The 13,339-nt window shown below is 42.9% G+C and overlaps 1 protein-coding gene across 2 annotated transcripts in view; it reads left to right on the top strand.

Moving 5' to 3' along the window:
- PTPRJ (protein tyrosine phosphatase receptor type J) overlaps positions 1 to 13,339 on the top strand; it is a 186,902-nt gene that overhangs the window by 123,172 nt on the left and 50,391 nt on the right. For both annotated transcript variants that reach the window (XM_023215616.3, XM_023215615.3), the window contains exons 2-3: positions 4,992 to 5,010; positions 7,725 to 7,961. In XM_023215616.3, the coding sequence (XP_023071384.1) occupies positions 4,992 to 5,010; positions 7,725 to 7,961 (256 nt within the window). The remainder of the gene's footprint in view (positions 1 to 4,991; positions 5,011 to 7,724; positions 7,962 to 13,339) is intronic.

Below are 13,339 nucleotides of genomic sequence, written 5' to 3'. Positions count from 1 at the left end.
TAAGGGTTTAGTCAATATTATAATAAGTAGAATGGAACAGCATTAGATTCTCACACAGGGTCACTCTTTATGTCATGTTTTCTGCCACTCTACCCCTGCATATTACCCTGGAGTATCCCCAAGCCTGTCCCTCCCCATCCCTCAAGTCCCTCCCTCTCCATCCTGCAAGCTTACCAGGTCCTGGTGCACCCAGATCTTTCACTACTTTTTTTGCCTGTGAGCTTTTGGGGAGTCAGGACCACCTTAAGTACCGTCTGCATCTTTGGCACCTAACCTGGGGCCTGGGGCCCTGCAGGGCCACACAGTTAGCAGCATGGACAGCAGGATGGATGGAGAGGGCCTGAGAGCCTGGAGAGCTCCTAGGGGCTACAGCAGTCACAGGAAGTCACCAAGTGAATTGAAGGGCGGTAGCTGCGGAGGTTCAGTGAGGCAAGAAGGAGGCTGTTAGGCTGGGAATTAAGGAACCTTCTATTGTTCGAGTCTTAGGACAACTCAGATGTGGGGTCTGTATTGCAGATGCCCCTGCATCATTTTACAGTAGATGAAACCAATGGCTCCACGAGACCCTCACGTGCCAGAGCTCATGAGTGACAGTGGAAGTTGAACTAACCTCTTAACCACCCTAGTCCACACCTGCCAGACTGACGGGCTCTCAGTGGTGACGTGATGGGAGCTCTGTGCCGCGGATCTCCTGTGGGCTCCTGAGACCCTGCCCACCCGTCTCTACCCTCCTCTTCCCACCAGGAGGAGACTGACCTTTATGTTCTACACCAGTGGGTGCCCTTGGCCTCCAGCTTCCAGTGGGCCAGCCCGGCGAGAGGCCCCAGCTGGAGATGAGGGGAAGCAGTCTTGGCCTCTCTCCTTGCCCTTTCTTGCTGCTGCTACCCCAGGATTCTTGCCTATCCCTTACTGGTTTTCCTTAACCCCACCCTCACCCTTGAAAACAGACCCTTTAAAACTCTCACTCACTCATCTTGGTTAGGTGTGTCATCTGCTCCAGCTAGGATCCTGGCTAATACTGCATGTTTTGGAAAGAGGAATTTGCAGTTCTGTTTATTTTTTTTTACTGTGGATTGAAGGGAGAGGCAACCAGGTATATGGATGAGGGAGTAGGGCCTGGCTGTCATCACTGGTGTTCACAAAAGGCCCCCGTTTAAGGCCTCTTAAATTCCAAATGAGGGGTTATAGGTCGAGTCAGGGTGATGCTCTAACAGAAGCAAAACCAAAAATATACAGCAGTAGGTTCAACCCTGTTCTGGTACTTCCTAATTTTGTGTGTACGTGTGTGTACCAGGAGCTTCAGGAAATGAAAATGGAAATGCCCCGAGTGTTTCTCAGCCCTAGGATGAGGCTGTTTCTGTGATTTAGGGCTGGAGGTTATGAGGACTTGGTTTACAATATGCACAGTACAGAAGTGGGGAAGTCAGGGTACGCTGGGCAAGGAAACATCTTTATATGATCCACAAAGAATGAAGAGGAGGGAAGAACCAGAGGTTATTCAGGTTTGCAGACTGGGAGACAGGTTTAATGACACAGTCATGTCAGAGGGGAAGAGGAGAATACGTAGGGGGTCTGTTTTGATGTGTATGTACGTGTAGGATTTTCGTGTAGAGGAGTTGGGGAAAATTTTAGAAGTTTTAGGTATAAATGCAGCTGGTAAGATCCCTGTGACTTAGTTTCTTTTTTTTTTTCTTTTCTTTTTGAGACGGAGTCTCAGTCTGTCACCCAGGCTGGAGTGCAATGGCGCGATCTCAGCTCACTGCAACCTCTGTCTCCCCAGTCCAAGCGATTCTCCTGCCTTAGCCTCCCAGTGTGCTGGGATTACAGGTGTATGCAACCACACCTGGCTAATTTTTATATTTTTAGTAGAGACGGAGTTTCACCATGTTGGCCAGACTGGTCTGGAACTCCTGACCTCTGGTGATCCACCTGCTTCTGCCTCCCAAAGTGCTGAGATTACAAGCGTGAGCCACCGTGACTGGCCTTAGTTTTTGAGTGGGAAGAATCCAATGTTCAGAGTGGACCACTGATGTCATGGCTGCAGGTTTGGCTGAATTGGGATGCTGCAGAAAGCCGTGTTAACAGTTTATTTTTCTCTGAGGCCTGGAGGAGGATCCTTGTGACTAGAACCGTAGTTGGGACTGGCATTGCTTTTTCCTGCTGGCAAGGGAAAAAAAAAAAAGAAAAAAAAAAGAAAGGGTTCGACTTATCAGCACAAACAAAGGAGGATGTGAAACTAGAACCATCTCTAGGGCAGTGGAGCAATGTACAAGGCTGGAAGGCTCACCGGCAAGGGGTTTCCCCTCAGGAAAGCGGACAGAGAAGCTTCCACCTTCTGGGTAGCACTGGGTGTTCCTGGGCACATCTGGGTGACTGACGGGTTTTCTGCCACACCTGGGGTGTACAGGGAAGTCTTTGGCCAGAACTGTGGGCCGCACTGCATTCTTCCCGTGTCTGTCACTGCTGAATCGTGAGCTTGATCTCTTTTCTTAGTATTTGCTCCTTCTGTCCAGCTACGGGGACCAGCAGAAGCTTTGGGTCATCTGTACTAGTGACTTTGCTGTGAAGATGTAAGGGAGAGTGGTGGAGGTCAAGATCTGCGTTCTGGTTCTTGTGCGTCCTCTCTGGCTGTGCGTCCGTGAGCAAGCCACTTCTTGTCTCTGGACCTCCGTGCCCTCTGCAGCTGGGTTGTTGGTCTATTTAAATAGTTGGAGAAAAAAGCTGGGCATGGTGGCTCCTGCCTGTAATCCCAGCACTTTGGGAAGCCAAGGTGGGAGGCTTGCTTGAGCCCAGCAGCTTGTGACCAATCTGGGCAACAAAGTGAGATCCTGTCCCCGTACAAAAATAAAAAAATGAGCTGGGCGTGGTGGGGGATGCCTGTAGTCCCAGCTACTTGGGAGGCTTAGGTGGGAGGACCGCTTGAGCATGTGAGATCAAGGATGCAGTGAACTGTGGTTGTCCCACTGCACTCCAGCCTGTGACAGAGTGAGACCTTGTCTCTTAAAAAATAAATAAATCAATTATAAAAATAAATTATTCAAAAAATACTTTGGAAAACAATGCTGGGGAGAGTATGAGCTTCAGATTACACATTGGTTTCTATCAGGAGGATCTGAGCCTCGGTGGTGTTATCTGTAAAATGGGGATAAAAGTGCCTCACAGGGTTGCTGTGAAGTGGTTAAGGATGATCATGGTGACAACAGCAGCGCCAATACATCATTTAACTTAACTCTCGTTAAAGCAGGGATCGTCCTGTTGGCAGTTACAGACAGGGAGGGACAGAGAGGTTAATTAAGCAAGCTGCCTGCCCACAGTCACATGGCCAGAAGCAGTGAACGACGTCCTTCAGGTGGTCTAAGTCCAGGTCCCAGCTCTTAGCCGTCACTCCATGGTTCTGTGCTGAGACAAGGGATGTAGAAAGCCTAGCACAGTGCCTGTTACATAGTAGGTACTTAGTAAGTTAGAGTTCCTTTTTATCTACAGAATGCATTTCCAAGTATAGCCTCCCACAGTGCTTTTACTTTAATCTTTCCCCTAACTGGGCAAAAAAATGTTTGCTGCCCTGTGCGACTTGCCTAGTTAATGACTTCTCTTTTTTCTCCCTCTCTCCTGTGATTCATCATAGACTGTGGATTGAGGCTCAGCATAGATTGAAGGGCAGGGGCTGGAGGAGAAAGATGAGCTGAAACATGGTAGGCCCGAGATGCGAAGGACTTGACGGTAGGGTGGAAGGTGGGAATGGGAAGTTTGAGAGTTGGAGGACCTTGGGGTAAGACTTTCCCCTCTGGGTTCGTTCTTTCCTTCCAGTGCCGTTTATTGAGCGCCTGCTGTGTCCACCATTCTAGCCACGGGGCACAGACAAGGTCTCTATTCTCATGGAGCACACAGTGTGGTTGGAGGAGTCAGTGATGGATGGAGAGTGAGGGGTGTTGGTTTCCATGGCTGCTTGGAGAAGGACTTGCCAAGGAGGTGGCGTTTTGGGCAGGCCATGAAAAGGTCTGGGCAGAATGTGTTTGTGGGAGGGAGTAAATATGTAAAGGCTCTAGGGGAGAATCAGTTTCGAGAATGTGAGTGGGCAGTGAGACCAGAGGGGCTGGTGGGTTGTGGTTGGGTTTGAATTTTATTCTAAGTGTCATGGAAAGTAGGAGGATGGTTTTTTCCACTGGGGTCCTTTTTAATTATGTTATTCTTTGTGACAATCCTACTTAAAAAAAAATTCTATTCACCAAAAAGATGTTTATGAAACAATTGAGTGTACAACCTTGAATCACTTTAGGTTTTTAAAGTATAGGGAAATAATTATGGATCACAATGAATATCCTTGAGGGCTGCTCCCTTCCCCAGCTGACACTGTCAGCTAAACCTTTAAGGCCTCTTGTGTGTCAAACACTAATTCTTCCCAAAGCTGCTTGACATGTGATTAAAAAATTTTACTGCCACCTACTGATAGAAAAAGATGAATTTTTGTGCAGTGAAAATCCCAAACCCAGTGGATTTCTTCTGCTGCACATCTGGTTTCCACCGTGCTGTCAGGACTGGGAAATGGGTCTGGGGAAGGGGTGTGCTGGTCTTGGTACCCCCCTCCCACCCACCCAACTACCCTTTTTTGGCCCCAACAATCTGGTGTCTGCTTCTATGTCCTTCTGCTTCAACTCATCGCACAGTGGGTAGAGGGAGGTGCTGACCTGGGGAGTTGCTCTGGGGAGAGGGCTGGAGGTGGGGGGATGTGTCTGGGGAGAAACACTGGGCACTGGGAGTCAGCAGCCGCCAGCCCCCACATAACTCAGTTAATCCTTTGTAATTGACCCGAGGTTGCAATGATTCCTTGTGTTTAATGTCCCAAGACGCCCTAACCGTGACCAGCCGACCTTTGCTTAATGTTCTTCTTACCACCCCACCCCCATTATTAAATCCTCAACTGCTTTATTTCTGATTTGCATTTTCCATGGCTGAATGAATCTGCTGACTTCCGTTTTCTTTTTCTGTTTCAGATCCTGTGCGCAGGTGACCGTGAGTACCGTTTTCCTTTCCATTCTTGTGTTGTTCGCTACTGCCCTCTAATGGACACATAGCAACATTAACAGCAATGTGAAAATGCTAATGCTAATTTATTAAATAAAACCTGCTCGGTTTCCAATTTTTCTTTTTCTTTTCTTTTCTTTCTTTTTTTTTTTTTTTTTAAGTCGGAGTCTTGCTCTGTTGCCCAGGCTGGAGTGCAGTGGTGCCATCTTGGCTCCCGGGTTCAAGCGATTCTCCTGCCTCAGCCTCTCAAGTAGCTGGGATTACAGGCATGTGCCACCATGTCCGGCTAATTTTTTGTATTTTTAGTAGAGACAGGGCTTCCCCGTGTTGGTCTTGAACTCATAACCTCAGGTGATCTACCTGCCTCGGCCTCCCAAAGTGCTGGGATTACAAGTGTGAGCCACCACGCCCAGCCCCAGTTTTTCTTTAGAAGTAGGAGTAAGGGTGGAAACAACAAAGGAAAGAAAAATTAATCAATTGTGCAATCGTGATGAAAATTTATATTTTCTGTAATTTTTTTCAAGCCCCATTTGTGGGCGATTTAACTTAGTTGAAATTGTAATACAGTATTTGTATTATTGTTTATGTACTGTTATCCTTTAAGTATTTTCTTGTGTTGCTACATTGCCCTTTTGTTGCTACATTGCTACATTTAAAGAATGGTGTGCAAGGTTGGCATAACCTTTGGAAAACGAGACCTGGACTCCTGCATGTTTTGCTTTCATGTACAGGGCTGAGTCCCAACTGCTGACACTGCTGACAGTGTAATAAAATGAGAAAAAAAAAGATATGATTAGAAGCTTTTTACAGAAGCTTAAATATATTCAGCTGAAAGCACCATCCATCCTGGGATCATTTATTTATTTATTTTTTGGCCCCGACAATCTGATCTTACTAATTTTTTGGTCATAAAACATTTCTATAAGAATTGAAGCCTGGTTGTGGTGGCTCATGCCTGTAATCCCAGCAATTTGGGAGGCTGAGGCAGGCGGATCACCTGAATTCAGGAGTTTGAGACCAACCTGGTCAACATGGTGAAACGCTGTCTCTACTAAAAATACCAAAAAATTAGCCAGGCGTGGTGGCATGCGCCTGTAATCCCAGCTTGGGAGGCTGAGGCAGGAGAATCGCTTGAACCCGGGAGGTGGAGGCTGCAGTGAGCTGAGATCATGCCATTGCACTCCAGCCTGGGCAACAAGAGTGAAACTCCGTTTAAAAAAAAAAAAAAGAATTAAAGATAATAGTAGTTGGTAGTTTTAAAAAATGTACCATTTAGGGAAAAAAAAAAAACAAAAAACAAAAAACAGTGGCTTTTGTTTCTTCCCAAAATTTGGGAACTTTTTTTTCCTGATTGGTAAAATCTTAGTTTGTGAGATAAAATAGAGATAACATAATTAGATTGTACTCATGGAAGCATACACAAGGGCAGATCTTGCTGAAACCCTCTAATAAAGCAAATCTCCATTACTAATGGTAATTAGAGCCTGTACAAACAATGGGAAGAGTTCTGCAGTTGGTTTTTCTTCCTGATAATTAGTTTAATAAATAAAGTGGTGGGTACCTTGTACAGGCTTGAATCACTGCTGCAGAAGAACACTTCTGTGCAGACATCTACCGCAGATCGTAGAGTGTTAGCCAGGGCTTAGTTGTGGGAAACAAAAACCATGAGCTATTTTAACTGAAAGGGTTTACCCTGGGAAGTGAGAGTTTACAGAGTCATTGGAAGGGCTGCTGTATTAGTTTGCCAGGGCTGCTATAATAAGATCAAGGTCTTGGGGGTTAGGACTTCAACATACGAATTTGGGGGTGGGGGAGCATAAGTCAGCTCATAACAGCTGGGGAACAGGCTTTAGGCCTAGCCCTGAGAAATGACTCCCAGACTAAGGCTGCAGAACTGACCTCCTAGAGAGTCACCACCTTGGTCACAGACAGCAGAGGGAGGAATCAGGAAGTCCCTGCTGTAGTTGCTGGATCCAGGGGTGTATGTTCTGAGCTGTGATCCTGGGATCAGGAAGCTGCAGCCACCGCTGTAGTGCTGGAAGCCAGGCAGCGTGAGCTCCAGTCATCGCATCCACACTACAGGTATAAGAAGGAGGAAGGACAGAAGGTTGTTCTCCACCCTTAAGGACTCTTCCTAGAAGTCAGACAGAACGTCTGGTCACCCTCTGTTGGACAGAACTTAGTCACGTGCAACATCTAGCTGCATGGGAGGCTGGGAAATGTGATCTTTGTTCCCAACAGCCATGCACACACAGGGCCAAAAATCTCCAGGAGTATGATGAAGGGAAAATGGGGGAATGGAGTTTGGGGGTCAAGAGTGGTCTCTGCTGCACCTCCCTGAACAGAGACTCTGGGAGACTAGTAATGCATTCAAGATAAAGCGGCCAGTGTGGCCAAGGTTCTCCTCCAGAGCCTAAGCCCTTGGCCACAGGAGCTCACGCCTCCTCTCATTTCCTGTGAATGACTGTGTGCAGTGTAAGCACGGAGCTTCTGCACTCTCATGGCCAGGTACTCTCCATGTGGCCAGAAACAGCAGTTTCTGAGGGGGCTCATGTTGTAGGTGATGATACAAAGAAGAGAAAGAGAGGGATCAGTTTTCCTAAGTTTGCATTTCATTTCAGTGTAAATAGTGTGTGAGGTGGGGCTTCCCTGTCTCCTGGAGAAATGTATTTTTAATCTAATTGTTTACTTTCTTTGCATAGCCCCCGATCCAACTCGTGACCCTTCAGTAACAACTGTTGCCACAGGGGAAAGTGGGGTAGCTCAGATCGGCAGTGAAGCAGAATCCTTTCACAAACAGAATGAAACTGGATCACCTCAGGTGCCAACAAATACCAGTGAGGGTGGCGAAGACTCTGGAGCCAATGATAGTTTAAGAACACCTGAACAAGGATCTAATGGGACTGATGGAGCATCTCAGAAAACTCCCAGTGCTACAGGTAAGCATGGGCTTTTCTACCGAACAGTCATGTTTCTTAAAGGAAATCGGTATAATTTAAAATGTCATGTTTTCCAAATATTGTTCTTCTTTCAATTACCTAAGAAAACCTTTAAAACAATTTTTATAATGATAGTAATGCATATTCATTATATAAAATATAGACAAGAAGAAAAGAATAACAAGTAAATCATTGACTGGAGATAACCACTGATCACTTGATATACGAGTTTTACAATTTTAAGATGTATACGTGCCTGTGTGTGTATGTATGTACATATATATATGTTTTTTTTTATTTTACAAGTATCAAGGTCATCCTTTACATGTAGTTGCTCAATAATATATTACAAGTATTCTCCCCTGTGAGTATGTACATTTCTACAGGACAGTTTTAATACCTGCCTGGCATTCTGTTGTCTAAATCAGGGTTGGTAGATAATAATGGTCCTTGGGCCAAATATGGCTCACTTCCTGTTTTTGTAAGTAAAGTTTTTTTTTTTTTTTTTTTTGTTGAGATGGAGTCTTGCTCTGTCTCCCGGGCTGAAGTGCAGTGGCCGGATCTCAGCTCACTGCAAGCTCCGCCTCCCGGGTTCACGCCATTCTCCTGCCTCAGCCTCCGGAGTAGCTGGGACTACAGGCGCCCGCCACCTCGCCCGGCTAGTTTTTTGTATTTTTAGTAGAGACAGGGTTTCACCGAGTTAGCCAGGATGGTCTCGATCTCCTGACCTCATGATCCGCCCGTCTCGGCCTCCCAAAGTGCTGGGATTACAGGCTTGAGCCACCGCGCCAGGCGTAAGTAAAGTTTTATTGAGTCTGCCTATGGCTGCTTTCATGCTAGAATTGAGTAGTGGCAGTGGAGAATATGTGGCTTGTAAAACCTGAACTATTTGTTCTCTGGCCCTTACAGAAAACCATTGCTGAGACCTGGGTTAGATCAGTGATTCTAAAACTGTGGTTCAGAGACCTCTAGGGGTCTCCTAGATTCTTTCAAGGTATTTCTGGGTATTATCATAATACCACTAACATGTTATTTGGCTTCTTTACTCTCATTTTATCATGAGTGTACAGTGGAGTTTTGCAGATTCTGTATGATATGGGATGACGCTGTCACTCTAACAGCTAATGGAATGTATGCTTTTGTATTGTTATGTTTAAAAAACTTTATCTTTTTAATTTATAATACAGTATGGTAAATATTAATCAAGATAACCCATATAAACAAAAATTCTCCAAGAGCCTTAATAATTCTTAAGCAGTTAAAAGGGCCCTGAGACCACAGTGTTGAAGAATTACTTGTCTGGAAGCATTGTAAATTATTTACTCCCCTGTTGTTGAGAAGGTAGATTATTTAAATTGTTTACATTTTTTTCATAAAAAACATTGTGATACAATAGTTTTGTTAGTTCTAGAAGTATTGATAGTATCACATACACAGTTAAATCATTGAATTTTTTCTAGGGTAATATGAGAAACTTTTAGAAATTGCTAGGGGGCTGGGCACAGTGGGTCACGCCTATAATCCCGGCACTTTGGGAGGCTAAGGCAGGTGATCACCTGAGGTCAGGAGTTCGAGACCAGCCTGGCCAACATGGCAAAACCCTGTCTCTACTAAAAATACAAAAATTAGCTGGGTGTGGTGGTGTGTGCCTGTAATTCCAGCTACTCGGGAGGCTGAGGCAAGAGAATTGCTTGAACTCAGGAGGTGGAGGTTGCAGTGAGTGGAGATGGTGCCACTGCACTGCCGATAGAGTAAGACTGTGTCTCAAAAAAAAAAAAAAAAAAAAAAGTAAATAAATAAAAGAAATTCCTAGGGAGCTTATGTTAAGTATTGTTACAAAAATTTGGGCTTAGGGCACCCTCTAGTACTTCAGTGGCCATTGTAGTCCTCGGGGTTGGGACCATACCAGATGGTGTGCCCAGAAATCTCTGGACAGGCTTACTATTGAAGGGCATTTCCAGAGGAAGCCAATCTACAATGACTGGAATAAGAACCTACTTCTTCAAATGTACAGACATCAACACAGAGTAACAAGGATCAAGAATAGTCAGGCAAACATGATATTACTAGAGAGACAAAATAAAGTGCAAGTGGTTGACCATAAAGAGATGGGAAGTGTATGAACTGTCTGGCAGAGAATTCAAAATACATGTTTTAAGGAAGCCTAGCATACTTTAAGAAAATACAGATAAAGAATTCAAAGAAATGAGGGAAACAGTAAGTGACTAGATTGAGATAATTAACAGAGAAGCAAACAGAAATTCTGAAGGTAACAAATACTTTGAACAAAATGAAAAATGTAGTAGAGCGCACCAAGAGTAGAACTGATCAAGCAGAAGAATAATCTTTGAACTTGAAGATAGATTATTTGAAAATATACAGTCAGAGGAGGAAAAAGAAAAAGTGGATAAAAAGGAATGAAGAATGCCTATACGATTTATGGGACAGCATCAAAAGAGGTGGTATTTGAGTTGGAGTTCATCTAGAGGAAGAGAAAGATAAAGAGGTAGAAAGCTTATTTAAAGAAATAGTAGCAGAAAGCTCTCCAAACCTGGAGAAAGATATAAGTATCCGGTATGGGAATGAAAAATGACTCCAATCAGAGTCAATTCGAACAAGACTACTCCAGAACATAATCACATTGTCAAACATCACAGACAATGGGGATTTGGAAAGCAAAAAGAGAAAAGAAGCAAATAACATATAAGGGAGCTCCACTTTAGCTAGCAGCAGACTTCTCAGCAGAAACTTACAGGCCAGGAGAGAGTGGGATGATACATTCACAGTGCTGAAGGAAAACAACCTGCCAACCAAGATTACTATACCCAGCAGAACTGGCCTTCAAAAATGAAGATGAGATAAAAGACACTCCCAGAGAAACAAAAGCTGAGGGAATTCATCACCACTAGACATGTCTTATAAGAAATACTAAAGAGAGTTTTTAAGCCAAAAGAAAAGGACACTAATGATTAGTTGAAAACATATGAAAGGATAAGACTAGTAAAATACACAGCCAAATTCAGAATACACGAATACTGTAATGGTTGTACGTATCTTTAGTATGAAAGTTAATAGATAATACTTAAAAAATAATAACTACAGTAACTTGTGGGGGGATATGCATATAAAAAGATGTAAATGGTGACATAAACAACTCATAATATGGCGGGGGAATGGACTAGAAGTGTAGAGGTCAGTTTTTGTGCATGTGATCAAAGTTGTCATCCACATAAAATAACCTGTTATAACTATAAGATTCTTTTTATAAGCCTCATGGTAACCACAAAGAACACAAAAATTAGTAGATACACAAAAATTAAAAGCAAGGAATCAAAACATGCTACTAGAGAATGTCACTTAACCTCAAAGGAAGATAGTAAGAGAGGACGAAAGGAACAAAAAGTCTGGAAAACAACCAAATGGCAGTAGTAAGTTCTTACCTATCAATAATAACCTTGAAAGTAAAGGGTTTAAATTTTCCAGTCAAAAGACACAGAGTGTGTAAATGGGTTAAAAAAAAGAAAAAAAAAAACAAACTCAATAATATGCTGTCTACAAGAGACTCACCTCACCTGCAAGGATATGCCTAGATTGAAAGTGAAGGGATGAAAAAAGATACTCCATGCTAATGGAAATCTAAAGAGAGCCAGGAGTAGCTATACTTATATCAGATAAAATAAACTTTAAGTTCAAAACTTTTAATAGAGACAGCAAACATCATTTTATAATGATAAAGGGATCAATTAATCAAGAAGTCTTAACAATTGTAACCAGCATTGGAATGCCTAAATATATAAAGCACATATTAATGGGTCTGAATGGAGAGATAGACTGCAATGCATTAATAGTAGAGGACTTCCGATACCTTACTTCCAGCAGTGAATGATGATCTGGACAGGAAATCAATAAGGAAGCATCAGACTTAAACTACAGTTTAGACCAAATGGATGTATCAGACATATACAGAATATTCCATCCAATAGCTACAGAATATACACTTTTCAATTGCACTTGGAACGTTCTCCAGGTAGATCATATGTTAGACCACAAAACAAGTCTTAACAGATTTAAGAAGTGTGAAATCATATTGAATGTCTTTTCTGATGATGGCATCAAACTAGAAATAAATAACAGGAGGAACTTCAGGAAATTCACAGGTGTATGGAAATTGAACAACATGCTCCTGTACAACTAATGGGTTGATGATGAAATTAAAAGAGAAACTAAAAAATATCTTGAGACAAACATCACTTCTTAAGCAAATTTGTTAACATATTTCTTCTTCTTCTTTAAAATGGTGCCATAACCACCTTCATGAAGTTACTGTGAGACATAAGTTAGAAAATGCTTGTATATCCCTGGTACAGGATCTGGGACATGGTCAGGTCCCCAGTAGGGGTGATGCTGATCTTGCCATCTCCCACAGTAACTATTGTTAATTGTTTTGTCACAGATGCCCCTGAACAATCAATGGGTCAGTGAAGAAATTAAAAGGGAAATTTAAAAATTTCTTGAAGCAAATGAAAATGGAAACACGATATATTAAAGCCTATGGGATACACCAAAAGTAACCCTTCCAAGAAGGTTGACAGCAATAAACTCCTATATCAAAAAAGAAAGCTCCCTGGGCATGGTGGCTCGTGCCTGTAATCCCAGAACTTTGGGAGGCTGAGGTGGGTGGATCACTTGAGGTCAGGAATTTGACGCCAGCCTGGCCAACATGGTGAAACCCCGTCTCTGCTAAAAATACAAAAATTAGTCAGGTGTAGTGACACACACCTGTAATCCCAGCTACTAGGGAGGCTGATGCAGGAGAATTGCTTGAACCCAGAGGGCATTGATTGCAGTAAGCCAAGATTGCACCACTGCACTCCAGCCTGGGCAACAGAGCAAGATTCCATCTATATATATATAACAAAAGCAAGCTCACACCTCCAGCCTGGGTATTGAGAACCTGTCTGAAAAAAGCAAAAAACAAAACCTTCAAGTAAACAACCTGATGTGGCATGTTAAGGAACTAGAACAACAAGAACAAACTAATCTTCAAATTAGTAAAAGAAACAAAATAATAAAAATCAAAGCTGAAATAAATGAAATAGGCACTAGAAAAGCAATAGAAAAGATCAATAAACTAAATCGTTTTTTTGAAAAGATAAAGAATATTGACAAAGCTTTAGCTAGACTAAGAAAAAAGAGACACAACTCAAAGAAAATCAGAAATGAGAGACATTATAAACTGATACCACAGACATACAAAGGAACAATTATGAACAATTATATGCCAACAAATTTGATAACCTGGAAGAAATGGATAAATTCCTTGACATATACCATTTACTACAATTGAATTATGAAGAAAGAGAAAATCTGAATAATCC

The sequence above is a fragment of the Piliocolobus tephrosceles genome, chromosome 13, assembly GCF_002776525.5.
Source record: "Piliocolobus tephrosceles isolate RC106 chromosome 13, ASM277652v3, whole genome shotgun sequence".
Taxonomy (NCBI): Eukaryota; Metazoa; Chordata; class Mammalia; order Primates; family Cercopithecidae; genus Piliocolobus; species Piliocolobus tephrosceles.
The sequence above is the reverse complement of the archived record's forward strand: the minus strand, read 5'-3'. Positions and strand labels throughout refer to the sequence as shown.